This window comes from Neoarius graeffei, chromosome 5 (assembly GCF_027579695.1).
Source record: "Neoarius graeffei isolate fNeoGra1 chromosome 5, fNeoGra1.pri, whole genome shotgun sequence".
In the NCBI taxonomy this organism is placed as follows: Eukaryota; Metazoa; Chordata; class Actinopteri; order Siluriformes; family Ariidae; genus Neoarius; species Neoarius graeffei.
The window spans coordinates 45,887,484-45,901,406 of NC_083573.1; the positions used below are offsets into that span (position 1 = coordinate 45,887,484).

At 39.9% G+C, this 13,923-nt stretch overlaps 2 protein-coding genes across 2 annotated transcripts in view; both read right to left on the reverse strand.

Annotated features, from left to right (window-relative positions):
* Positions 1 to 1,815: 1,815 nt before the first annotated feature.
* On the reverse strand, positions 1,816 to 5,239 carry LOC132886011 (proline-rich protein 15-like protein). Its single transcript, XM_060920548.1, has 2 exons — positions 4,868 to 5,239; positions 1,816 to 4,002 (listed from the first exon to the last, which is right to left on the reverse strand). The coding sequence occupies exons 1-2, from the start codon at positions 4,983 to 4,985 to the stop codon at positions 3,701 to 3,703; spliced, it is 420 nt and encodes a 139-aa protein (XP_060776531.1). The 5' UTR covers positions 4,986 to 5,239; the 3' UTR covers positions 1,816 to 3,700.
* A 1,254-nt stretch (positions 5,240 to 6,493) lies between these two features.
* Positions 6,494 to 13,923, reverse strand: part of chn2 (chimerin 2) — a 91,864-nt gene continuing 84,434 nt past the window's right edge. The window contains exons 9-13 of the mRNA XM_060921797.1: positions 12,176 to 12,349; positions 11,786 to 11,863; positions 11,495 to 11,632; positions 11,116 to 11,221; positions 6,494 to 7,423 (exon numbers count right to left, since the gene is read on the reverse strand). Coding sequence (XP_060777780.1) covers positions 7,252 to 7,423; positions 11,116 to 11,221; positions 11,495 to 11,632; positions 11,786 to 11,863; positions 12,176 to 12,349 — 668 coding nt within the window. The 3' untranslated portion in view covers positions 6,494 to 7,251. The remainder of the gene's footprint in view (positions 7,424 to 11,115; positions 11,222 to 11,494; positions 11,633 to 11,785; positions 11,864 to 12,175; positions 12,350 to 13,923) is intronic.

The window sequence follows — 13,923 nt, forward strand, 5'->3', positions numbered from 1 at the left end:
AAATACCCTTAAAATGAAACAAATAAAAAATGACTTGAATGGCTAAATGTAAGAAGTACGATCTTGTTATAAGAACTATTTTGATTATTTTGAGTTAATCAGGTCTCGCATAATAAGTTCCCCAATCTTATTTTGGAATTATTTCATCTAAAAACAGGTTAGATTTTTCATCTTACTTTAAGAAATCTTACCAAGTCAAATTTGACTAGTTCCATTGGCAGATTTTTTTCACCTGATTCAAGCAAATTATGCTTTGTTTTAATCTTTTATTTCTTATTTTTGAAAGGCCATTTTTTGCAGTGTGACAACTTTAGTTTGCTCCAGCCATGCTGAAAAATCCAGCTGGTATTCTAAGTATAGTACCAGCTGCTAAAGTTCAAACTGAGCTGGTTAGACTGGTACACCACGTTTACCAGCATGTTAGCAAAAAGAAAACACTTTCTGAATTATCGCTACTAATGCTACATTTAACTTAAAATATTTTAAGATATTTGACACAAAATTAAGGCAGTTGTAACTTGTCAGATATTGAATGAGTATTTAAGTCAAGTAATAGGTCTAATGAAGGTATATATATATATATATATATATATATATATCATCTCATTATCTGTAGCCGCTTTATCCTTCTACAGGGTCGCAGGCAAGCTGGAGCCTATCCCAGCTGACTACGGGCGAAAGGCGGGGTACACCCTGGACAAGTCGCCAGGTCATCACAGGGCTGACACAGACACAGACAACCATTCACACTCACATTCACACCTACGGTCAATTTAGAGTCACCAGTTAACCTAACCTGCATGTCTTTGGACTGTGGGGGAAACCGGAGCACCCGGAGGAAACCCACGCGGACACGGGGAGAACATGCAAACTCCACACAGAAAGGCCCTCGCCGGCCACGGGGCTCGAACCCGGACCTTCTTGCTGTGAGGTGACAGCGCTAACCACTATACCACCGTGCCGCCATATTATATATATATATATATATATATATATATATATATATATATATATATATATATATATATATAAAATAATAATAATATCTAGGCCAATTTGGCAAAGATGGTCTACCAGTTTGACCAGTTCAGCCTGTGTTGAATTTTTTCCAACACCAGCTGGATTTTTCAAAAGGGAGTGTGAACAAAACACATCTCTCTGGTCACTTCTGGTCTCTCTCTCTCGCTCATATATACATTTTATTACCCAAGCAGTTTGGCATCTGATCAGGGCCCACTTTCCCATATGTGTTATAAAGTCTTGCTTTACCTTTTAACTTTGAGCCCATGCTTTTGGGAAAGTCTGATATGTATTTTCCCAACCTGCTGTTTAGCGTAACGAATATTAGCTGGCTGGCTTGCTTTGAATAGCTTTCTCTTTCTCAGGTTGGGGCATGATGATAAATGTGTCCAAAACCTTTTGCCACATCCAAGCCAATAGCTCTTGAGGCAACTTGTAGCAGGGAAATGTTTTAGAGCATTATTTTCTTCCTTGACTTCCCTGAAGGATTCCTAAGGTGGGGGGATACAACTCCACACTGCAGCTTTAACTGGAGTACAATTTTAATAGGGATGACAATGAAACATTGCTTTCATTCTCTCTGATATGATATAAAAAATATAGAACTGTGACAGAATTTTAAGTGCACTGTATTTCAATATTGGGCTGCATGAAAAATTACATTTTTACCATAATGTTCATACTAGGAATGTCATGATAAATTGGTATTACCGTAGAAATCTGCAGTTGTACTGAACACACGATGTCATACTGGTAAAGATATTATAACAACAAAAAAAAAAAGTACCTTAAAACTGAATGATTTTCTTTTATTCTTTAGCAATGTTAAAATCAAAGAAAGTGACCATCAATATGGTTTGATGAATTACTTAAGTTTAAGATCATATCTGTTTTAAAAGCATTCTTGGTTGTCTTCCATGTAATTTAACACTTGCCTTGCTGCTGTATACTTATGTTTATTTAATGTCAACTTTCAGTGAAAATGGGAAGGAAACAGGGATGTACTGATTTCGGGGATAAATAAGATGATAGTAAGACATCCATATCAGTATTAGCAAACTAGCCGACACTACACTCCCTTTTACCGGTATGCTATTAAACAACATTCTATGCATTTATGAAAGTTACACAGCCTTGCCCATACAGTAGTAGGTCTTGTACACAACATGCCTTTCAATAATATGTATAATATTCCTTTCAATAATAGTTTATGACTATATGACCTTGTCATGTATAAATTGCTTCATATCAATTAATACAAATGCTGATCATTATAATCCTAAAAGAAAAGTCCTTTAGTGCAAAAACGATCCTATTCTGAACGGCCCTGAGAGCAGGGATTCCCCCTGCAAGTATTTTACTTGAAACGACATTATCCATCCAAATAATCAGACTATAAAAACATCAACATTTACTTCCATTTACATACAACCATAATGTTAATATCCTTCATACAAACAGTTACAAAAGAACTGAAACTTTAAACAATAAATAAACGGCCCAATAGTTATCAAATATACCATGCACCAAGAGTCTCCGGTTGAAATTATGGATTCTCTAAGGTGCCAGTCACTGAATTCCCGGTGCCTCTCAGTGCATGGTATATTTGATTTATAGCCCTCATCAAAAAATTCCAAACCAAAAGTGTTAAGATTGAATCTAGGCATAAACTCATTGGAGGCAGCCATGTTTGTCGTTTACTTCAGAGCAACCTTCGACCTGCGCATGTGCAGTGTACCATGTTATCGCCTGCCTCATTAGGCACGATCATGATATGCAGATCTACACACACACACATGCTCGTCGAGCCACAGTTGTGACTTGAGTCGGCCGTATAGCTTGAAATTGTGACGTCAGTTCATGGTATATCCTGGATATACCATGACTGACTCGCACCATATCCATTTTATTTATTTATTTAATTTTTTTTATGTTTGATGTCATGAGACACATTGCATAATCAATGGTGGAACTATTTTATGTCACGTGAGCCATCCTTGGCCAATCCCTGCACGGAAATTTTTTGGATGAGGGATATAATTACCAAATAAACAGCAGAACAACAGTCGGGCCTTGCATTAACAATTAACACAACAACAAGAGACATCAGAATGGAAGAGATTCCATGATGGGCAATTAATTTACTGGCAAAGCACATAAGTGCCCACACACACACGCACTTAGAAAACGGACTCTGGTTAAGAGTCTTCTTATAGGGGTTGTACTTGTAACCACTTTCTGTACACCGTACACTTTTTTTTTTCTCGTCACTGATGCGGAAGTACATGTAGTATACCTTTAAAGCTTGAGGCGTACTCTAAAATGCAATTATGCACCTTAAATCTTTTATATCCACATTTCCAGGTAAAATGAAAAGATACGTAGCTACCACCCCAGTGACAAGGAAACATACAGCTGGGATTTTTTTTTTTAGGCTAACAAGTAATTAACCCCAGTAACCTTCATTAACAAACTATATTTTAAATTGTTTGCATTGTGCGAGTTGGTGGCTCTTAGCTTCAACCCCTGTTCAACCATGTCAACATCACTGACCGACCTTCTCCACTTTAACTGTTTTTATTATAGCGCAGTATTGTTGTTGGTGGTGTGTTTGTTTCATATTCAGTAGCTCCTCTGCGATCAGCGAGTATCTGTGGTGGATGGTAGGATTGTAGCGTGGTTACTTGGCCACGGCTGTGTTGCTTTCGTAAAAGTTCGTGTTGGCAGCCAAAGTTGCTCGAACCTTGCGTTTTTCCTTGTAGCGGCCGGAGCGCGAGACGGTAAGGTTGCGCCTGAAGGTGCCATCGGTTAAAGCAGGCTCCAGCTGTGAGGCATCAAAGCAGTCATTCAGGAAGCCCGAGTTTCTGCTGTCTGAGCCTTGATCCTGCTGAACCGCAGCATCTTTAAGCATGCTGCTCAGCACCCTGCCAGTGAAGGCCTTCCACCAGGGAATCCTCTCTGCCATCTGAGGGTTCACTTCACCTTATAACACCAAATAGTAATTAGACACCCTGTAATACATCCTGCAAGAGGCTCACAATATTTTTGAAACTGCATTAAATAAAAAAAAAAAAGGGGGAGGGGGGTGTTTAGGCTCTATAGTACCAGTCAAAAGTTTGGACACACCTTCCAATTCAGTGTTTTTATTTATTTATTTATATTAACTAAAAAAAGACACTTCATGACTTAAAGTAATGATGGATGTCGTTTCTCTTTACTTAGTTGAGCGGTTCTTGACATAATATGGATTACTACAGTTGTGGAATAGGGCTGTTTACTGTATTTTTATTATTTACTGCTTGATCTCAAACACATTAAGAAAGCAAGAAATTGCACTAATTAACTTTTGACGAGGCACATTTGTTAACTGAAAAGCATTCCAGGTGACTACCTCATGAAGCTGGTTAAGATAATGCCAATACTGTACAAAGCGTCAAGGTAAATGGTGGCTACTTTGAAGAATCTAAACTATGAAAGTGTTTAAAAAAAAAAAAAAAAACACTTTGTTTACCACAATTTCATACATGTTCCAGATGTTATTTCATAGTTTTGATGTCTTCAGTATTGTTCTACAATGTCAAGAATATCAAAATACAGAAAAACCTCTGAAGGACTACGGGTGTACAAACATTTAACTGGTACTGTGTGTAAATCTCTGTAATCAGGAGGTTTTGCTTTCAAAACAGGTTCCAAGTAGAACCTCTATCAAACTAGATCGGCCAACCATTTAAAGCTTTCTCCAAGTGTGTATATTTCTTAAAAAAAAAAAAAAAGCAACCAACCAAATTAATAAGTTACTAAGCATGAATATACTAAATAAATAAGTAAATAAATAAAATCCACTTACCAAAGCCACAAAATTCAGGTGAATATTTGCAGTAGGTAAGATCAGAATTTGTCCCAGTACCTAGCTTTCCCGTTTCTTTGACTCCAGAACGGAAAGGCAAACTTTTTCCTTCGTTCATCAACACAATACTGCGTCTCCTACTGCGCACTACACCACACTCTTTCTAGTTGAGCTATGAGACGATGTTAGACAAGCAAAGGATCCAAAGGTAATAAGTTTACTTTAAGCCAGCACACCTTTGTGTAGTAGGACTAGGACTTCCTCCTGTCATGGTCGTCCGTCTGGCGGCTGTTTTTATTGGCAACACTTCCCACAAAGAAAACTGGTTTCACCATTTCGGTCTCGCCTTCTCAGAAGTAGCATCTTCACCTGCTTGAATAACCTGCTGATATAAAGTAGGTGCCTTTTCACACCCCTTTTTAATTTAGGAAACATTGAAAGTTGTTACATTACACTGAACACATAACTCCATGATTACTCCGTCAGCAACAATTAACAAAATATTTCTCAGGCTAGTTTCCAGTACAAGACGTAAAAAGGATCAACAAATAACGTGGGAAGATACGTTTGCTTCTTTACCTGCTAGACAGCCTGCTCAGCTGTCAACAGAAATAGGATAAAATATTCACTGGCATTTTAGATTACACTTTGAAATTGTGGGGGGTTTAGCAAAAGAGAGAAAACACTTAAAATTGGTAAATCAGACTTGTCATTTAATAAATTTGATAAATTACAATCATAATTACATCCTGCACAGAAAATATTTTTTAATAAAACACATTTTTAGAAAGTTCTCATATCAAATGAGCAAATTCATCATACAGAGACAAAAACATCAGAACAGGACGATTATGCCTTTCATAAATGGCCTGATTATGAGGTATGGCACCATCCACTGCTTTCACCCGTGTGCACTGGCTCACATGTCTACATCACAGTTTGAGATGGTCAAAATGTTCCTCACCAGTATCAGAATTTACAGTAATAAGCTGTGATTACACACACACACACACACACACACACACACACCCTCACTGAATGGCATCAGTCCCCTTTCCTTAAAGTGCCATTCCACCATTGGATGTATTCTTTGGCATAAAATACAATATATTTTATGACAACATGACTAGACAGAGAAATCTTTTAGCTTCAAAATGATATATCAAACATAATTTTTTGACAACGACAAGTATATTAATTTTGCGACCAAATTCACCTACCCTTTTAATTTCCGCGCGGTAGTGAAACGTGATGTCATCGGCAGGTTCCCCTTCTTGTGTACCACGTGTCGGTCTATTTTTAGACCAGGAAACCCCCAAAGTGAGAGAGTCATTTCTCCTCGTATATGGGGGCCAAAAAAAAATTGCGAAAAATTTTGAGTTAATCTTTCAGTTAGCTAGATTTATTGGTATTAGCTAGATTTATTGGTATTATTTTTATCGCGTTCTATCCGCCATTGCTGATAATATGTGCCACGTCACACGGTACACAAGAAGGGGAACCTGCCAATGACATCACGCGCGGAAATTAAAAGGGTAGGTGACTTTGGTCGCAAAATTAATATACTTGTCGTTGTCAAAAAATTATGTTTGATATATCATTGAAGCTAAAAGATTTCTCTGTCTAGTGATACCATTTATATATGTTGTCAAAATATATTGTATTTTATGCCAAAGAATACATCCAATGGTGGAATGGCACTTTAAGAAAAGGAAAATGAATGGAGATGACACTTAAAATTATCAACACCAAATTCAGGAAAAATACTGATCAAAAAATATTTACAATCTTCGCAAAAGAAAAAAAAAGTGCTTCATACTGGGTCTGGTCATTGTAAAACACATTACAAAATGTGTACATACACACATCACAAAGGATGAAGAACTCTGTAACCCATAGTGAAACATTAAAACATCATCATCAGTGCAACATACTAACCATGGAATCATCAGTCATGTACCACGGGGGCCCATTTACATTATTTGGCATCTGGGGAATACAGTATCCTTTGCAATTATACTGTACCATACAAACAACTTATATGTACAAAAAAAACAAAAAACAACCCAACAATTGACATTTTATCATCATCATTCTCATGATTTGCTCTGTATCAGATCATATTAAATAAGAATTCGCATAAAAAGTATTAAGAGAATTCATACAGGATCGTGACCACAATCAAGTATCAAGATCAGGTTTACAGTAGTGACCATTTCTTACTGATCTTATAATCTACTATTGGTGATTTAGAATATATGTTACATTAAATGTACATTTTAAGCCAATTCAGAGAGTGTTTTCTACCAAAACAAGATCTTTAAATTTAAGGAATATCGACCATCGACTTCCTGATAGTAGGAAAATCTTTACAGTTCATGGCTTTAAAAGAGGATATCTTCATGCTCAATCAACAGCTGCACGATCAGTTTCTGGTGCCTCATGTCGTTGAGGGTGGCTAGTGTGTTCTGGTCTGGTGGCTGCATCAAAGTTGGACCAAAGACGATTCCAAGGTTCTCAGCATTCATGAGATTGTCTTTTTCATACATAGTGACCCTAATAAAAGAGCAAACATAGAATAATCTTAAGATCTGTCATAATTTCAGTTCTCTAAAAGCAATAACATATTTCGAAAAGGGGATATTGGAGGTCTATTAGTTAGAGCATGCATATTTGATTTGGCATAGGTTTTTACACCGGATGCCCATCCTGACGCAACCCTCCCCAGTCTATCTGAGCTTGGGACTGGCACCAAGTATGCACTGGCTTGTACAATCCCAGAGGATGGGTATTTTACCTAATCTGAATGTCTTTGAACCAGGCTTGTAGTACTCGAGTCTGACTCGTGCCCTAATTTTAAGGACTTGTGACTCAACTCGGATTTGAGCAACACATTAACTGCATTCAGACTCGGAAAATGGAGATGAGGACTCGGATTTTTCCTTTCGGTAATCTGCCATAAGATATTTATCTCATCTCATTATCTCTAGCCACTTTATCCTGTCCTACAGGGTCGCAGGCAAGCTGGAGCCTATCCCAGCTGACTACGGGCGAAAGGCGGGGTACACCCTGGACAAGTCACCAGGTCATCACAGGGCTGACACATAGACACAGACAACCATTCACACACACATTCACACCTACGGTCAATTTAGAGTCACCAGTTAACCTAACCTGCATGTCTTTGGACTGTGGGGGAAACCGGAGCACCCGGAGGAAACCCACGCGGACACGGGGAGAACATGCAAACTCCACACAGAAAGGCCCTCGCCGGCCACGGGGCTCGAACCCGGACCTTCTTGCTGTGAGGCGACAGCGCTAACCACTACACCACTGTGCCGCCCTAAGATATTTATATCTACATTAATTTTGTGTCAGAGTCACACCTGTGCGCCTTGGCGCGTGCATCAGGTAGACTCTCGGGTGCACTCTGGACAGCGTGCACGCCAAGCAGACTCTCGTGCGGCGTAAACGATTAGCACCTGCACAGGATTATTATAGGCGCAATCAGCGCGCCTATATAATAACTATGAAAACACACTTACTTTGCAAAGTACTGAGTTGCGTTGCTGATACATTACTGAGCCTTTATTTCCTTGTTTGGTTTCCTGATCCCTGATTTCCTGTTTCTCATCTTCGATTCTGCAGAGTCTACGATAGCCTGTTTGTGCCTCGCTCGACCTATTGCCCGTTTCACTGTTTTTCGATTTTGCCTGCCGTTCTGGATTGTTTACCCTCTTCACTTGTATTAATAAACACATCTTCTGCGCTTACATCCATCTCCCAACCATCTCTGACAGAATACTTCACACTCCCTGATAAAGAGAAGCACATTCACCTGTTCATATGTCATGTTCAGGAACAAACTAAAACAGCCACCGTCAAATGGTGCGGTTGGAGTCTTGTTCTCGGACTCAACTCGGATCAATAGTGGACTCGACTCAAATTTTTTTTTTAAATGGCTTGGACTTGACTCGGACTTGAACACTGGGGACTCGAGACTGGACTCATACTCGAGATTTAGTGACTCGACCACCACACTGCTTTGAACTGTGGGGGAAACCCATGCAGACACTGGGAGAACATGCAAACGCCATACAGACAGGCCCCCCCCCGTAAGCCATGAGATTCAAACCCAGAATTTTCTTGCTGTGAGGCAACAGTGCTAATCACTGCACCACCATCATAATGGGCTGCAATACGATGCAGTACATGAGATTCCACATTGTGCAAAAAGAGTTCAATGATAAAATGTTAGCTCTGACAGCTGGAGGCCACACCCCCTTCTTCTGAAAAGGCAGGTAGAGGCCACATCCCCTTTACCGAAAGCAAGGCAGAAATGCACAGTGCTAAATAAGTTATCAATCACCATTTCATATGCAGTTATAAAGTCATATGAGATACAGTTGACAGCATTTGTGAAGTTATGATGTCCAGACTTATGCCCAATACAGCTGTACAACAAATATTGAGACCAGAGCACCAATGAGAGCGAGTGCATAAAGAACTTCAGCCGAATATTAATATTACATGGGTTAACAGCATACGACCATGGGTGCAGATCCCGGGGGGGGGAGGGACATGACCCCCCCAATTTCTGAAAAACATGAATTGTCCCCTCCAATAAAAAATCCCCTAAATTATTCAAAATTGTACAAACAAATGTATTTTCAGATAAATGATTCCCTGTGGGGCGACACGGTGGTGTAGTGGTTAGCGCTGTCGCCTCACAGCAAGAAGGTCCGGGTTCGAGCCCCGGGGCCGGCGAGGGCCTTTCTGTGCGGAGTTTGCATGTTCTCCCCGTGTCCGCGTGGGTTTCCTCCGGGTGCTCCGGTTTCCCCCACAGTCCAAAGACATGCAGGTTAGGTTAACTGGTGACTCTAAATTGACCGTAGGTGTGAATGAGAGTGTGAATGGTTGTCTGTGTCTATGTGTCGGCTCTGTGATGACCTGGCGACTTGTCCAGGGTGTACCCAGCCTTTCGCCCGTAGTCAGCTGGGATAGGCTCCAGCTTGCCTGCGACCCTGTAGAACAGGATAAAGCGGCTAGAGATAATGAGATGAGATGAGACTTTTGTGTCCCCCCTTTCTCTCCCCTTTTTTGTTGCTTTCACATAAAGGCAACAAACAGCCACCGTCAAATGGTGCGGTTGGAGTCTTGTTCTCGACTTGAAATTTTCTTTAAATGACTTGGACTTGAACACTGGGCACTCGAGACTGGACTCGGATTCGAGGTTTAATGACTCGACTACAACACTGTAGGCAGGGGATAATATTCTGAGAAACAAAACCTCAGAATTTCTGAGATTAAAAAGTGAGAAATTCCAAGATTAAGTAGTTGCAAATTTATGAGAAAAAAAAAAACCTTGGAAAATTTGTGTTTTTGTGAAGGAGTCCGATCACTTCACTTTGTAAGGTTGGATTAACATCACACCACAGGCACCATTGGGTTGGGCTAAGAGTTATAGGAAATGTAGTCTTTCCTCCTTGATACTGCAATATAAAAGCGTTGAGAAAGGTTTTTTGACATGTCTCAGAATGCACTGCAGCCAGGAACCAGGGAAAATTTTTTTTTCTCGTACCTTTGAGACTTCTTAATCATGGAATTTCTAGATGAGACAAAACAAGAAGCCTTTATTTAAATCACACGTAGACTCAAGCACAGACTTCGTAAGCACAGTGAAATTCCTCCTCTGCATTTAACCCATCTGAAGCAGTGAACACACACATGCTGGCTTTTTAAAGTCAGAATTTTTGAGTTGTTTTTTTTTTTCCTTGCAAAGTTGACTTTATACGAAGGTAAGTCAAAAAGTTCTAAGACAGATGTTATAATTTCAAAAGGTGTGAAAGACATCCCCCAGAATCCTACAAAGAAGGAATTCTCCGATGGAAACACCGCTTGCAGAAGCGTTTCGTCTTAAATGAAGGATATGTAGAGAAATAGCTTTGTTATTTTCATAAATAAAGATTTTTTTTCAATTTGTCTTAGAACTTTTTGACTTACCCTCGTAGTCTCAGAGAATATCCGAGTTGGTTCTCATAAATGTACAACTTTAATACGAGTACGAGGATCCCCCCCCAGAATACTACTATTCACTTCAGCGCCATTTTTTTTTTTTACCTATAATGGCCTTAATACACCGTCATACAAAACAGTGTAAGCACCATGTGAGCAGAGTTAAACAGGACCCAGAGCTACTGAGGACCCACAGGCTGGGGTTAACCTAGCAGCAATGAGATGGATCTCACCTCTTTAGATGAGTCATCAGGTAGCGAAGAGTCTCGTAGTGAGCCGGAGGAAGCTGCAGCAGCCCATCATGGATTGCTTCTAGTCTGGTGTCAGAGTCATTTATTTCTGTACAGTAGAATATTATATAAACGTATGCACAACAGTCATTTCATTTTACTGAAACTCTTCATACACAGCCTGTGCAGAACCTGATGTTTCTCTTTTCTATACAAACTGCATTACGTTTCTGCCCAGGACTGAACCATAGGCAAGTTTAATATGAGGCAGACATATATTTAATATATTGTTTACTCAAATTCTGAGTGTGTCGTCTTAAAATTATTTTACACTCTACAGAGTCAATTGTTTATTTTTTGATGTTGTTGTAAGAGCTCTTACTGGCTGCCAGTATGAATTTGGAATAGACGTCGTATGTGATGACAGGGATGGGCAGATCCCTCAGATAGAGTTTCAAAGCTCCTGTGATGGTGTTGATGTCTGGATATGCGTTAGCACTGATATCTGCCTTCTCACCGTCTGCAGAGGAAAAAAAAAAAAAAAATCACGATTACCTGTGGCTTTCGCTGAATCAGCTTTGCTAAAAAACAGCCCACAAAATATTGCTGTGATCCAATTTAGATACCAATATAAATGTTAAGGCCTGGCTTTTATGAGGTTTTGGCCACCCACCTCTGTCAAAGGCCAGCCTCACATCTTCGATATGTTCTGTGAAACCGGACACTCTGTAGAGCCCTTCTGACTTCAGTCCTTAACAAGGAAATAAACCCTTACAAGTAAATCCAACCTAATCTGGCGTCATGCAAAGTTTGTTATAATGGTAGAGAAAGAAAAAAAAAGCTACCATACAGTTCTATGACATTAATCTTGTATGAAACTGTATCAGTTTACATGACAAACTGTGACGCAAAATGATAATCAATGTGGCTGTATATTCAGTGTGGTGTTGTATGGTACAGCCAAGTGAAAAGAAAACAATAAGTATGACTCAATATCTTAGCATCTTGTAGAGTGAGCCAAGCTCTAACTTGTTCCTTGAATGAAAGCCATGGACGTCAGTACCTCTGTGCTCTATTTCTCTGATGCACATGTCCAGGACCATAGGCCGTGGTGTATTATGAGCTTTAACCAGCGTGGTGAGGTCACAGCTAAAAACTTTCTTGATGCGTCGCAGGTCAGGCTGGCAGTCACTAGGCACCAGTTTTGAGCATTGCTTATGCACGTTCAGTCCACAATCTGCAAAGGGTTAAAGGTCACAAGGGTCATGAGAATGTCACCTCAGTTTCTGAAAACAAGCAGTAACCAGTGAATGACAATGAGGGGATTGAAGATAGGGTGTGTGTGTGTGTGTGTGTGTGTGTGTGTGTGTGTGTGTGTGTGTGTTTTTGCTTGTTGAGGACAAATATTCGTGTGACTACCTCATGCAAAAACGCCTGCGTTTGGTGTTCAAATGCATGTGCCAGCACAGGACTGAAATATGCACTTTTATCAACATTCTTCTTTATTATTATTATGTGAACACATGTAAAATGACTGGGTGTGATTAGGTGTGAACCTGTACCTGTAAACGGGTGTGGTGACTGTGTGTCCCATGTGATACCATAACAGTATCTCAGTATGCATGCATGTGTGCACGTCTTTCTATCTATCTATCTATTTTCCCCATCAGCCCATCCATCATGAGCACTGTAGGGCATGAACAACAGGAGAGGAGAGGAAAATAATTTTTTTTTCTCTTCTGCAATTTGACGCCAAGTTCAATACAGTTGTGCGCCTCAGCATGTCTGATGACAAGAAATTTCGCCTGCGGCTCAGGCACCAACAAGAGCAGCACTTGTGTGAAGATCAAAGTCAAAAGTTATGGCTAAAACCCCTGAAAACCACTCGCTGTATCAGAAGCTGTACAAAAGCCTTGTGACTAGACATATTTGGGATTAGATCGAGTATTGGTCAAATAAGTCAAGTTGCATCATACGAACACGAACAACTACAACTCTAAGAGCATACGAATAAAGCAGCAGCATTTCAGGGCTTAAAAACTGAAACAGGAGCTGTAAGAAAGAAGAATCAAAAGCAACAGTGAGCTCGGAAGATAAACTAAAACATCAAATACTGTAGAACTGTCCGTAATGGTCACTGTTACGGTTTCTTGCAAAAGTATTCATCCCCCTTGGTGTTTGTCCTGTTTTGTCGCATTACAAGCTGGAATTAAAATTGAGTTTTGGAGGGCTAGCACCATTTGATTTACACAACATGCCCACAACTTTAAAGGTGAAAATTGTTGTTTTATTGTGACACAAACAATAATTAAGATGAGAAAAAACAGAAATCTGGAGTGTCAATAGGTATTCACCCCCCAAAGTCAATACTTTATAGAGCCACCTTTTGCTGCAATTACAGCTGCAAGTCTCTTGAGGTATGTCTCTATTAGCTTAGCACATCTAGCCACTGGGATTTTTGCCCATTCCTCAAGGCAAAACTGCTCCAACTCCTTCAAGTTAGATGGGTTGCGTTGGTGTACACCAATCTTCAAGTTATGCCACAGATTCTCAATTGGATTGAGGTCTGGGATTTGACTCAGCCATTCCAGGACATTTAAATGTTTCCCTTTAAACCACTCCAGTGTAGCTTTAGCAGTATGTTTAGGGTCATTGTCCTGCTGGAATGTGAACCTTCGTCCCAGTCTCAAACCCCTGGCTGACTCAAACAGGTTTTCCTCCAGAACTGCTCTGTATTTAGTGCCATCCATCTTTTCTTCAGTCCTGACCAGCTTTCCTGTCCCTGCAGATGAAAAACATCCCCACAGCATG

Coding starts and splice junctions, on each gene's coding strand:
- LOC132886011 (XM_060920548.1), bottom strand. CDS start 4,985: ATGAACGAAGGAAAAAGTTTGCCTTTCCGTTCTGGAGTCAAAGAAACG. Junction 4,003..4,867: donor ACCTGAATTTTGTGGCTTTG/GTAAGTGGATTT, acceptor TGGTGTTATAAG/GTGAAGTGAACCCTCAGATG.